The 12,788-nt window shown below is 41.1% G+C and overlaps 1 protein-coding gene across 3 annotated transcripts in view; it reads right to left on the bottom strand.

Annotated features, from left to right (window-relative positions):
- The window catches only part of FER1L6 (fer-1 like family member 6), a 276,448-nt gene that overhangs the window by 103,150 nt on the left and 160,510 nt on the right, over positions 1-12,788 (bottom strand). For all 3 annotated transcript variants that reach the window (XM_077493299.1, XM_077493300.1, XM_077493301.1), the window contains exons 17-19: positions 12,357-12,473; positions 9,444-9,596; positions 7,803-7,986 (exon numbers count right to left, since the gene is read on the bottom strand). In XM_077493299.1, coding sequence (XP_077349425.1) covers positions 7,803-7,986; positions 9,444-9,596; positions 12,357-12,473 — 454 coding nt within the window. The remainder of the gene's footprint in view (positions 1-7,802; positions 7,987-9,443; positions 9,597-12,356; positions 12,474-12,788) is intronic.

Genomic DNA, 12,788 nt, shown 5'->3' with positions numbered 1-12,788 from the left:
TCCATGTACGTGAACGCCCTCCCTGCAATTTAAGCCCACACTATAGCCGTCTTTCCAAGTGGTTAAAAGCAAGAGATGAAAAATATATATTTTTTGATCTTTGACTACAAGGCCATAGAGTCAATCAAAGAGTGTTAACGCTTTGATTTCCAATGTGAGCAGCCGGCTGCAATGCCGGATCAATTCTTGGGTGAACGGGAAGCCCATTCCACAGCTCATGAGCCGCTCGGACTGGTTTCATGAGAAAGCCGGCCGCCTGCAGAAAGAAACAGTACCGGGGTTATGGTTGATATCTACAGTCATAATCCATGTAAACCACTTGCAAAACGCGACGTATATATAAGTATTGTGATCAGCAAGTGGCTAATGTCACATTTAACCTGCACAGTGAATCAATCCAATTAACTCCGGAAGCACTAGGCGGAGAAGAAGAGCAGAGATTTCAAATCCCCAGACCTCTGGAGCTGACAGCTCAGCAGCCCCGGAGGTATGTACCGTGGGGACCAGGGTGGTGGGAAGGGTGTCCAGTGTTAGTTCATGTTTACATTTTTTCTGTAAAGATGAACAAACCCTTTAACCACAGCACAGAAAAATTTGGTATTTTCTGTCAGAAGGTCTTGGTGGCAGAGCTGTGAAATTTGCCACACTGGATGTACAGAAACACATATCGATTAACAAGTAAAACAGCTCCCATATTTCATCTTTGTATTAGCTGTTTGTCCGGAGTTTCGCTTTAAAATCATACTGCCTCAGTGTTTTCTCGCCCTGCAATCCCCAGACCATGGAGAACCATATGCCTGCAGTCTGGCCAGGAATCCTTTATAGTGCCTGAACCTGACTTGAATTGCTTTTTTTTCTTAAGCTATCAGCCGATGAGTGATGACCAGACAAACCCCAACCTTGTCCCTAATTTTCAAGTAGCAATGTTAGTAACCTTAATAAAATACCCTATTAATGGTAAAGGTCACTGTAAAAGTTCCAGTGGATGCAATGATCTAAAATCACGAAAAGCTACAATGAAAGGTGACAGGCAGCTAGGTCTGTTTATAGAATTTTACAGGTCAGCGGTTTGTAATTTAATGTCATGGTATGTATTGATCTCGTGCATGTAGAGAACATCCCAAAATTGGAAACACTGAGCCAGATGAACAACAGAAAGACTATTCAGACAGAGATAGAAGGTTGCCAAAGTTGTCCTATTTTTGAAAATGCTAGTCTCCTGGCTGTGATTTGATCCAGTACTCAGCCATGGATCTGTACCAGGCATGCTGACTCGGAGCCCTGATTTCATTCTGAATTCACTGGATGCTTACATTTCCAGGTCAGTTACCTAAATAATTGAGGCCAGAGGGATCAGCATGATAGCCAGGCAACTAGTATTTTGAATGATATCTGAGATTCTTACACATTTGTTTGTACTGTAACAATTACCTGTTTGTTGCCTCTGCATTGCAATAATTGCCTATTTGTTTCCTGTGTATTGTAACTTTTTTTATTTGTCGCCCATGTATTATAACAATTGTCCACTTCTTGCCGACATACTGGAACAATACCCGTTTGTTGCCGACATACTGGAACAATACCCGTTTGTTGCCGACATACTGGAACAATACCCGTTTGTTGCCTGCGTATTTTAATGCCCCGTACACATGACCTTCCGACAACAAATGTTGGATGTGAGCTTGTTGGTGACCATGTGAGCTTGAAAGTCCGACCATGTGTACACTCCATCGGACATTTGTTGTCGGACTTTCCGCCAACAAATGTTGGCTGGCATGTTCTCAAATTTTCTGCCAACAAATGTGTGTTGTCCGACTTTCCGATCGTGTGTACACAAGTCCGTCAGACAAAAGTCCAAAGTACAAACAAGCATGCTCGGAAGCAGAAGCGGTTGGTCTTGTAAACTAGTGTTCATGATGGAGAATTAACATTCGTGACGTGGAAAATTATGAAATCTCCAAATGCAGCGCACAATTCTCTTCTTCTTTAATGGGATAATAATGAAGCTGCTTTGCTGGTGATACTGATGGAGTTATTGCAAACTCATTTTCAAAGGCTTTTTTTTCTAGTGATATCAAGAATAATATTATTATTTTTTTATTTTTTATTTGCGCATAAAAAAAAAAATAGGCTATCTGCCAATATAACTTAACCAAAAAGTGCATTCTATGCATCCAAAAATATAGAAAATATACCAAATCAAATCATTATTCAACCAAAAAAATAACGTCAAAGCAATAACTCCAAGACCAATAATAAATAACACATTATCTCCTCCGATTCTGCAACATGTGTGGTTGACGAACGGCCGTTCAGAAATTAACTGAAAAGCACGAAATGAAAAACTCAAAAAAAAAAAATAAGCACGAATCGACACTCACCAAACTTCTACTAACACAAAATTGGCAGAAGGAGCCCAAAGGGTGGTGCTAAAGAGCGGAAAAACCATGTAGTATGTCTAGTACGTCACTACTTTCGTAATTGTTGGCCAACATTTGTGTGACCGTGTGTATGCAAGACAAGTTTGAGCCAATACCCTTTGTTCAAAATTCCACCGTTTTGTTGTTGGAAAGTCCGATCGCGTGTACGGGTTTTTACACTTGTCCATTTGTTTCTACATATTGTAGTTTGTTGCCTGCATTTTGTAACAATTGGCCATTTGTTGTCCTGTATTGCTACAATTGTCCATTTGTTTCTCCAAATTATAACAATTTCCCATTTGTTGTATGTGTATTGTTGTTGCCCATGTATTGTAACCATGGCCCAATAGTTGCCTTTGCATTGCAACTATTGTCTGTGTGTTGCCCATGTATTGCAGCAATTGCATTTTTGTTGCAATTTATAGCAATTGTCCCTTGCAGGCCTTTCGCTATTAAACAATGCCCTTATCATCCCCTTGTATTGTTATGACATGCTAAGAAAGCTGCTACTAAGAGCTTCAGTTCCCTACTAGGGATGGGCCCCTGTTCGATTCGCACCAGAACTTTTGAACACCGCGAAAGATCGGATCCGAATAACAAACCGCATTGAAGTCAATGGGACCCGAACATCAAAAATCAAAAGTGCCCATTTTGAAGGCTTATATGCAAGTCATTGGGCATACAATGGTTATAGGGGTCCGGGTCCTACCCTAGGTATGAATAAAAAAAATAAGTTTGTTAAAAAAAATTAAATGAGCAGTAATTTTTTTATTTTTAAAGTGAAAGCATAAAAAGGAAAAATTATTTCCAATATAGTGCCTGGGGGGGGTCCCCTTAGTCTACCTGTAAAGTGGCAGATCTGTACCATGTCAAGAATCTTCTGCAGCAATAATTGCATTTATAAAGCCAAAAAAAATGACATTTTCCCTGCAAGCTGCCTTTATTTTGCTCTGCAACAGCTGGGGAGCCAGTGTGTATGATGGGGCCACAATGTAGTGCACTGAAAACAACAGATTTTTTGGATACATTCTGGTGTCACTTTGACTTTGTATAGGAGTAACAGGTGGGTAAAAATTGGTCTTTAGGTATCGGTGCCTTCCCACCATAACCCTATAGAGGTACTCTTGATAAAAGCAAGAATTGGCCTTGCTGTAAAAAACTGCAATGATATACACCTGTCAAACAGGTGCAGAAAAAAATGGTCTTTAGGTGTTAATTGTGCCATGAAACCTATACCAAAAAAATTCTTCCAGATGAAATTATTGAACACCCTCAAAGCTAGGGAGCATTGAAGTCCTGCAGAGATTCCACATCCCAAAAAGACTTAATCAGTGACATTGGCATCAGGGGGTTCATAGCTTGTAATCCATGACCAATTAATTTTTATAAAAGTCAAACGGTCCACGGAGTCTGTGGACAGACTCATTTTATGATCAGTAATACAACCTCCTGCAGCACTGAATGCCCGTTCTGAAAGCATACTGGATGCAGGATGCAGGGCAGCCCAACAACTCAATAGCATACTGGGCAAGATCTGGCCAGCGGTCTATTCTCATGACCCAGTAAGTCCGTGGATCGTCAGCTGGAAAGCTCTCCATCATTGTTTTGGCCCCAAGGTAATCATCCACCATGTGATGCAGACGCTGCCAGTGAGATGTGGAAGCTGACAGCCCTGGACGGTGAGGACTAAATAAAGCAACAGTACTAAAAAGCCCAAAATTGCCTTGGGCAGGAAGAGGGGAAAGTACCCTGTATTGAAGTTGTTAAACATGACAATGAGGTCCCTGTATTCCAATGGCCTCCACAGTCACCAGATCTCAATCCAATAGAACACCTTTGGGCTGTGGTGGAACTGGAGATTCGCATCATGGATGTGCAGCCGACAAATCTGGAGCAACTGTGTGATGCTATCATTTCAATATGGACCAAAATCTCTGAGGAACGTTTCCAACACCTTTTTGAATCCTCACCATGAAGAATGAAGGCAGTTCTGAAGGTAAAAAGGGGTCCAACCCGGTACAGGCGGTCCCCTAGTTACAAACATTTGACTTACAAACAACTCCTACTTACAAACGGAGGGAGACAACAGTAAGTAAGAGGAAATCTACCCCTAGTAAGGGAAATTTTCTCCTGTAAGAGTTCATATGGGAAAGTTAATATGGGAAAAAGGTGCCTCCACTGATGCTTTATCCCCAATCCATGTTTCTACAACAACCCAAAATTTTCAAAATCCAATTGTCATTGGGACAGAAAGAGGAGAAGAGGGGAAATCTTCTGGGGGCACAGACAGCAAAACAAACCTTACAGGGGTGTTAACCCTTCCCTATGCTATCCAAAAAGCTTAAAAATCTTTTTTTGGCTGGAGCTACACTTAAAACATTTACCTGTACTGACTTACAAACAGGTTTAACTTAAAGCGGAGTTCCACCCTAAACATTTTTTTTTACATTAAAAGACTCCTTTTAACCTAGAAAAAAATCATTTGGAGGAATTTTCTTTTTTATACTTACCAGAAAGAGCCTGTTGTTATGTAGTCTTGGTCATCTGCCACTTCCTGGTCCACGGATCTCCTCGAGACTTCCTCCCTTGGCTGTGCTCCTGGGAAATGATGACACATCATTTCCCAGGAGTCTGTGGGCAGTACTGTGCTCGGCGTTATAGCAGCTGTTGAATTGCGATCGCGAGATCGAGAGGCGCATGCTGGTTACCCATCTAGATCTAGATTGGGCCTCACATGCCCACATGGAAAGGGCCACAAACAGGGGCATAAAAGATACAAGTAAGATAATTATATTATTTAAAAAGCGATCTTGATCATCGTATTGTCTTTTTGAAATTTAATTGCAATAATGCTAGGATGCAAAAAAATAATTATTTATTATTATTTACTTATTTGTAACCCGAGGACCACCTGTACTAGCAAGGTGTACCTAATAAAGTGGCCGGTGAGTGTATATAAATACAAATTACTATGCATTTCTATTTAATAAGCTACAAATAACCTAGCTAACAGAGGCTTGGGTTTTCTGTTTGTGCTAAAAAAAGCAGGACCTTTTTAGTTGAATATTTATTACCAGCCAATAAGATTTAAAGTAATGAAAAAACATGTTAGCGAGAGTGGTTACCCCTCCGCCATCGATCATTCCCTTCTATAGTGTGTTATGGAGCTTGTGGCTGTTACTTACATTTTAGTGTAAGTGTTTTAGTGTCTGATCTATGTGTTTAATAATAACTGAAAAACACAGAGTCAATGTTCCAGAGTCCTAATGGCTCTTTAAAGTATTACCGCAGTATAATAGTCATAAAGTTTTGCTGCTGACCATTAACCACTTGAGTATAAGCCTGTAAATACCTACTACCAGGCCATTTCAGTGCTGTGCTAATCTGACTGACAAACGGTTATCGAACACAACACTCTACTCAAATTAACTTTATAAAAAATGTTGAGGCATATAAAGTTTTTATTTTTTATTAACCACTGGGTGTTTTTGGTGCTATGGGGGCATGCGTGCTCACTCCCGAGCCCCACTCTGTGTGTCCATAAGACACAGAGAGCATGGCTTGGCCCTGCCCCCAGCTCCCTCTCCATTGGCTGTGATTGACAGCAGCAGGAGTCAATGGCTCCAACTGTTGTATCTGAGCCAAATGAGGATGGAGAGGGCCAAGAGAACCTCTGCTCTCGTGCACATCGCTGGATTGAGATCAGGTAAGTATAAGGCAAATGGAGAATATCCTCTAAGAGTGGGACTATACCGGCACTAAATAAGTGCAATTAGAGTAAAATGTTTTTTATTTATACAATACAAAAATTTTGAGACAATTCAGTGACCACTAATGCATTTCAGGATTCCTTCTTCGTAGGTGTCCCAAACAACCTATGAAGAAGGAACCCCGAAACGCGTCAGTGGTCACTGAATTGTCTCAACATTTTTGTATTGTTGTATGCTTAGTTTTATTATTTATGTATATTAACTCTAGTTTTTAAACCTTTGTAACAATAAATGACAATCTTTAGACTTGTGCACAACGGAAAATTTTGTTTAGTTTCGGTTCGTTGTCATTCGTAAAATACATCATTTCGTTCTGTTATATTCGTTATGTTACATTAATACGTTTTCGGATAATTCGTTATTATTCGTAGAGTGTCAAATTCATTCGTTGAAATTCGCTATTTATGTATGTATAGACATTCGTGATAATGATTCGTAGTTTGGAAAGTCGTTTGTTTATTGAATCTTTTAACACACACAATGACAACGTCTCTTCTCCTCGGCTCAAATACAATACATCACCCTTCTAACAAAATTAATTAGCTGATTGGACTATAAGATTTACTTTGAGCTGACCTTTTGTTTCATTAGATCTTTAAAGAATTACCGAATCATGTCGAATTCATTCGAATTCATTCGTTATATTTCTTTCGCATTCGTTGTAATTTGTTATTTTTTTATTCGGACATTCGGATGCATCCGAATGTCCGAAAGATGCAAAATTCGGCCGAATTTTGATTCATTACGAAACGAATTGCACAAGCCTAACAATCTTTTTACTGTCATTGTACTTATTTAGTGCCAGTATAGTCTAACCCTTAGAGGGTATTTTCCATATTCTATACTGTACATAGGGATGATGGCACTTTACCCTATTCATATAGATAAGTATAAGGTGAAGATGGGGGGAGGAGGGATGGGGGGGAAGCTGCTTGCAGAAGGTTTTTTACTTTAATGCAGAGAATGCATTAAGGAAAACAATAGTTTTGGTTAACATACTTTTCAAGGAAAGAACTCCCGAACTGTCTGCCTACTGCGTACACACGATCGGAATTCTGGTCGAAAAAAGCTCTGATGGTTTCCTGTTGGAATTCCGATGGAATTTCGCTCAAACTGTCTTGCCTACACACGGTCACACCAAATTCCTACGGTCAATAACACCGCGACATACAACACGTTCAACGGCACTGTAAAAGGGAAGTTTAATTCTTCTGAGCATGCGTTGAATTGTTTCTAAGCATGCGTCGGAATTTTGTGTGTCGGAATTGCATACACACGATCGAAAAATCAGATAGAAAGGTTTTCCATCTGTAAAATTAAGAACAGGATCTAAAGACCGTCGAAAATGCAGACAGAAAAAGGCCGATGGGCATACACAAGGTTGGAAAATCCGATGAAAGGCTCCCATTGGACTGTTTCCATCAGAAATTCCTGCTGTGTGTATGCGGCATTAGTACCTAAGTAATGCAAAGTTGGAATGTTCTCTCTTTCTTTAGACTTGCTTCTCATTCATAATGCTTTATATATTTTAAAGTTGACCATAATTTAGGTCAAGGTATTTTGAGAATGTGTTATAGTTAAATCAAAAGCAATAAAATGCAGGTTTACCTACTTTTATATACAAGATACCCAGGGGGCGGTGGCCCATGGTGCCCACTTGAAGCTTGTTGAGATTCAATCTCATATCCGATTGGTAAATTCTCAAAGATTGAGTGTGAGTACTTGCTGGAGCCCAACCATAGGAATACATCAACCTTTGCTTGAACATTCCAGCCTGGACCTCTCTTTCCTGGGAGCTGTAAGGAGAGAAAAGCATTAGAAGGAATTTCTCACCTAGAAATTTCCTTTTTAACCACTTCAGCCCCGGAAGGATTTACTCCCTTCCTGACCAGAGCACTTTTTGCGATACGGCACTGCGTCGATTTAACTGACAATTGTGCAGTCGTGCGATGTGTCTCCCAAACAAAATTGACATAATTTTTTTCCCAGAAATAAAGCTTTCTTTTAGTGGTATTTGATCGCCTGTGCGGGTTTTATTTTAAACAAAAAAAGAGCGACAATTTTGAAAAAAAAGAAATATTATTTACATTTTGCTATAATAAATATCCCCCAAAAAATATATAAAAAAAAAACAAATTTCTTTCTCAGTTTAGGCCAATATGTATTCTTCTACATATTTTTGGTAAAAAAATAAAAATAAAAATCGCAATAAGCATATATTGATTGGTTTGAGCAAAAGTTATTGCGTCTACAAAATAGGGGAGCAGTAGATCTCTGTCATGTCACTAGGCAGAACAGGGAAATGCCTTGTTTACAAAGGCATCTCCCTGTTCTGCCACTCCGGGACACCGGCGGACATCGAGTCAGCGGGATCCGCGGGCACAGTCACGGAGTACCTGTATGCCATTTGCCCAACCGTACCATTGTGCCGAGGTACATCGTTGCACGCTGGTCGGCATGTGGTTAAGTATGTCAATATTTAAATGCAAAATTAAATTGACTCTTGTAGGGGGGAGGGGTATAGACAAGCTGAGAAGAGTGAGAAGGCTCATAGAAGTGAATGGGGTAAACAAGATGTTGAGAGGAGTCAGAAGATGTAAAGATAGGGTGAAGGAGATGCAGAGGATGCTGAGATGAGCGAGGAGGTTCAGAACTGTAGGAAGAAGAGAGAGCACAGGATACTGAGAGGAGTTAGAAGGTTCAGAAGCACTTTAGAGGAATGGTGGTGCAAGGGATACAGTCAGAAGTCTGGTGCCTCATACACACTATCAGATTTTCTGCAGATTTTTTCCTTCAGGTTTAACAAAACCATGTAGTGTGTGGGCCTCTCCGATTGCATACAAATTGAAACTCCTAAGGTTTGACCTCATATTATATGGTTTTGGTAAATCTAAAGGAAAAACTCAGCAGAAAAACTGATAGTGTGTATGGGGCTTAAGACAACTGCAGTTAAGGTACAAAGAAAGAGTAAACCCAGCCTATGCACACATTCAACCTTTTTGTTTGTTTAAATAATTACATGGTACAGGGGATGGGGCTTTTACAAATGGGCAACATTTGGACCTGGGGCAGCATGTTGTCTGTATGCAGCCCTGGGTAACCATCTAACCCTCAAAAGGTTGCCTACGTCAAAAAGGTTGAACACCGCTGCTTTTTTGTAATTAACAAAATATGGCAAGAAAGATGTTATGGAAAGGTTAGATCCTGAATTGTTTGTTCCTGGGCAACAGCTCTCTGAATGTCAGCCACTTACTTTAAAAAAAAGTGTTTTGATCTTTCCACAGTGGTGGCCTTTCTCTTCAGGCGTTGGGGAGTACAGAATATCCCTGGCTGGTACCCGAGCATAAGCCACTCGCTTGTTGTTACTGAGGAGCCAGATGAAGACGTCGGGCACTGTGTGTTGTGGCTGCAGAAGAAAGGAGAACAAGTTTAATTTTACTCTTATGGAATAGTTTGGTAGCTTCCATATTAGCCCCTGTACACACGGTCGGAGATTTCGACAACCAAATCCGTCGGATTTTGTCCGTCGGATTTTGTCCGTTGGATCTTGTCCGAAACTGTTGCATACACACGGTCGGACTAAGTTGTCGAAAAATCCGATCATTCGGAACGCGATGACGTAATTTCGTTACGATGGGACTACGTTCAGGCTAGTAGCCAATAGCTTTGATGTAGGAATTTGATCTGAGCATGCGTGGCACTTGGTCCGATCAAAATTCTCTACACATGATCGGAGTATGTCCGATCGAACCAGTTGGTCGGAAAATATTTCCAACAAGTTGGAAAATTGGGTCTGACGGATATTCCGACGGAATCAGTCCGATGCATACCACACACAGTCGGATTATCCGACAACACGGTCCGATAGGACACATTCCGACGGATTCTCCGACCGTGTGTACAAGGGCTTAGATTTGTATATGGATCCAGGGTTTCATCATTATTCTTCCCTCTATGCTTAGTGAGTCAGTGACCTGCGGATGGATTCGCTATGTTACTAGTTTTGTTTCGTTGATTTGTTTCGGAATTCATTTCGTTCTGTTTAACTTAGCTTAATTTATTAATTTCCTAACGGATTCCAAATTTTCAAAACGATTCAAATTCTATGCGAAGGATAGCTGGTTGTTAAGGAGCAGACTGGGAAGCTGGCCGCCGTGTCCTTAACAATTGATGACTCATCAGCTGTCAGCGGGTTTCCCTGCTGAAAGCTGACATGTAAACAAAAGAATGCAGGCAATGAAAAATGTAGGAAAAAAAACATCTCCACAATCCATACCGGGACCCCCAAAATCCATACCAGACCCTTACCTGAGCATGCAGCCTGGCAGGCCAGGAAAGAGGGGGTGAATGAGCACCCCCCTCCTGAACCGTACCAGGCCAGTAGTGCCTTTTCCACATGTTGATGAGAACAAGGGCCTCTTCCCCACAACCCTGGCCCGGTGGTTGTGAGGGAGTGGGGGTGACTTATCAGAATCTGTAAGCCCCTTTAAGATCTGGCCCCTACATGTGAATGAGTAGGGGGTAGCCCTACTCATTCACCCCCAAAGTGTAAAAAATGAATAAAAACACAGAGACAGTTTTTGACAATCCTTTATTAAAAAAGAAAGAAAAAAAAACACCAAAAAATAAATGTCCCTCGAAGTAGATCCATTGTCAATTATGATCCCTGTCGCTTCCGCCAACGCGAAAAAAAGCTGGTTGTTGGGTAGAGGTCCCTGTCCCCCATCAACATGGGGACAAGGTGCTTTGGGGGGGGGGTCCGGTATTGGACAGAAGGGGAGGTGCTCGCTTGGCCCCTCTCTTTTCTGGCCTGCCGGGCTGCATGCTCAGATAAGGATCCGGTGTTGATTTTGGGGGGGACCCCACACCGGTTTTATTCTGCATTTTTCATAGCGGGCATTCATTTGTTTACATTTATCTGTCAGTGAGGAAGCCCGCTGACAGCTGATGAGTCATTGGTTGTTAAGGACGTGGTGGCTGGCTATTCTTCACATAGAACATGAATCGCTCCAAAAAAAAAAAATTTAATTCGTTAGAAAACCAATATACGAAACAAAATTAAATGAATTTCAACAAAATTTGTTACTACCTCATTTAGAGATTCGGATATATCCACAACCAAAAATTTATTTATCCGGATTTATATTCCGACCAAAACAAATTGCACATGTCTGTGCATGTTTGATGTCTGTGACTCTCCAGACCAGCCTTTCTCAACCTTTTCAACATAGAGGAACCCTTGAAATAGTTCTCCAGTTTCGAGGAACCCCTGCTAAAAGTTAGAAATCTACAACTCATGGTACATTAGTGTGATGGTCAGTGGGAAGAATGGTCCTCACACTTGTGGTCATTGGGAAAATTATCTCCTTACAGATCGCTAAAAATATCAATGGTGTCAGTGGGAACTTATCTGAGAGGCATAAATTGCCCAATGCTGAAGGAACCCCTAGCAACCTCCGGAGGGACCCTGGTTGAGAATCACTGCTCCAGACAATGAAGATCGATAAGGTGTCTTGGCAGATGGGAATTTGCCACAAAGTGTGGTTTACACCACTGGACTTAGAGGTAGATGGTGTAGCCTTTTTTTTGAAGTTCCATGCTAATGCCCACTGCCATCTGGAGCTGCACTGTCCAGCCACTGCACAAAATAGTATTAATGCAGAATTGCTGATATTGCTTTTTTGCATAGTTATATAAGTCCAGCCTGGACCCATGTAAATATGTATGTGCCACACCTGGCTGATTCCTGTGGAAGCAGATAATCAGTGTAGTAGGCAATGCACTTGACTGTACCAAGGTAAGATTGTGATGTCATTGCCTTCCCTCTCCACCTTATCCAATTATAGAAGACAAGCAGTTATTCACAACTATGCATGCATAACCACCAACATTCTCATTAACATGAGCTCACATACAGTATAGGGTTATTTTTCATGTCAAGTTTTACGTCTTCAAAAAAGTACCCATATGTGTGCGCATGTAAAGGCGAGCGACAGTGGTTACGCGTGTATAACCTCACACAGCATTTTGTGTACTGCATGTCAGCAAGTTACACACCCTGGGTGCCACAACAACAGCCTGATTTTACTCTGTATGGCCATATGTTCTAGTGTATAACCATATCGAATATTACGCCCTTGCAATATTTAGCTGCAGCACTGCATACCTCATCCACCAAAAACTTGAGCCTGTCAATGAAACTTTGCATCTCTCTGGTCATCTCGTTCACTGACATCTTCTTCTTCTGCTGTACAATTGTCTTGGCTTCGCTTGACATTCCTTCCTGAAAGTTACAAGAGATGTGAATTTAAAGGGTCACCCCAGCTTAGCCAAACCACAGCAGTGAATTTGAACCTGGCTGTACTAAAACCCTTAAAAACTTCTCTAAACTTGTGAATACAAAATGTGTCATTTTTTACATGTTTTTTGTTTTTACAAAAATCTGTTGTTTTTACAGAAATCAAGCGCAAGACATTATGTGTGTCTGTGTTAGGGCTGGCTTAGCCCTTCCTTCTCTGGGCTGGCTGCTCAGCTGTCGGCTAATTGCCAGCTCTCATCTCTCTCCAGTTACCAGCTGTTCCTGATCCTGCTCGTCAGA

Source organism: Lithobates pipiens, unplaced genomic scaffold, assembly GCF_037356315.1.
Source record: "Lithobates pipiens isolate NorthernLeopardFrog02 unplaced genomic scaffold, aLitPip1_a1.2 Scaffold_19, whole genome shotgun sequence".
Lineage (NCBI taxonomy): Eukaryota > Metazoa > Chordata > Amphibia > Anura > Ranidae > Lithobates > Lithobates pipiens.
The sequence above is the reverse complement of the archived record's forward strand: the minus strand, read 5'-3'. Positions and strand labels throughout refer to the sequence as shown.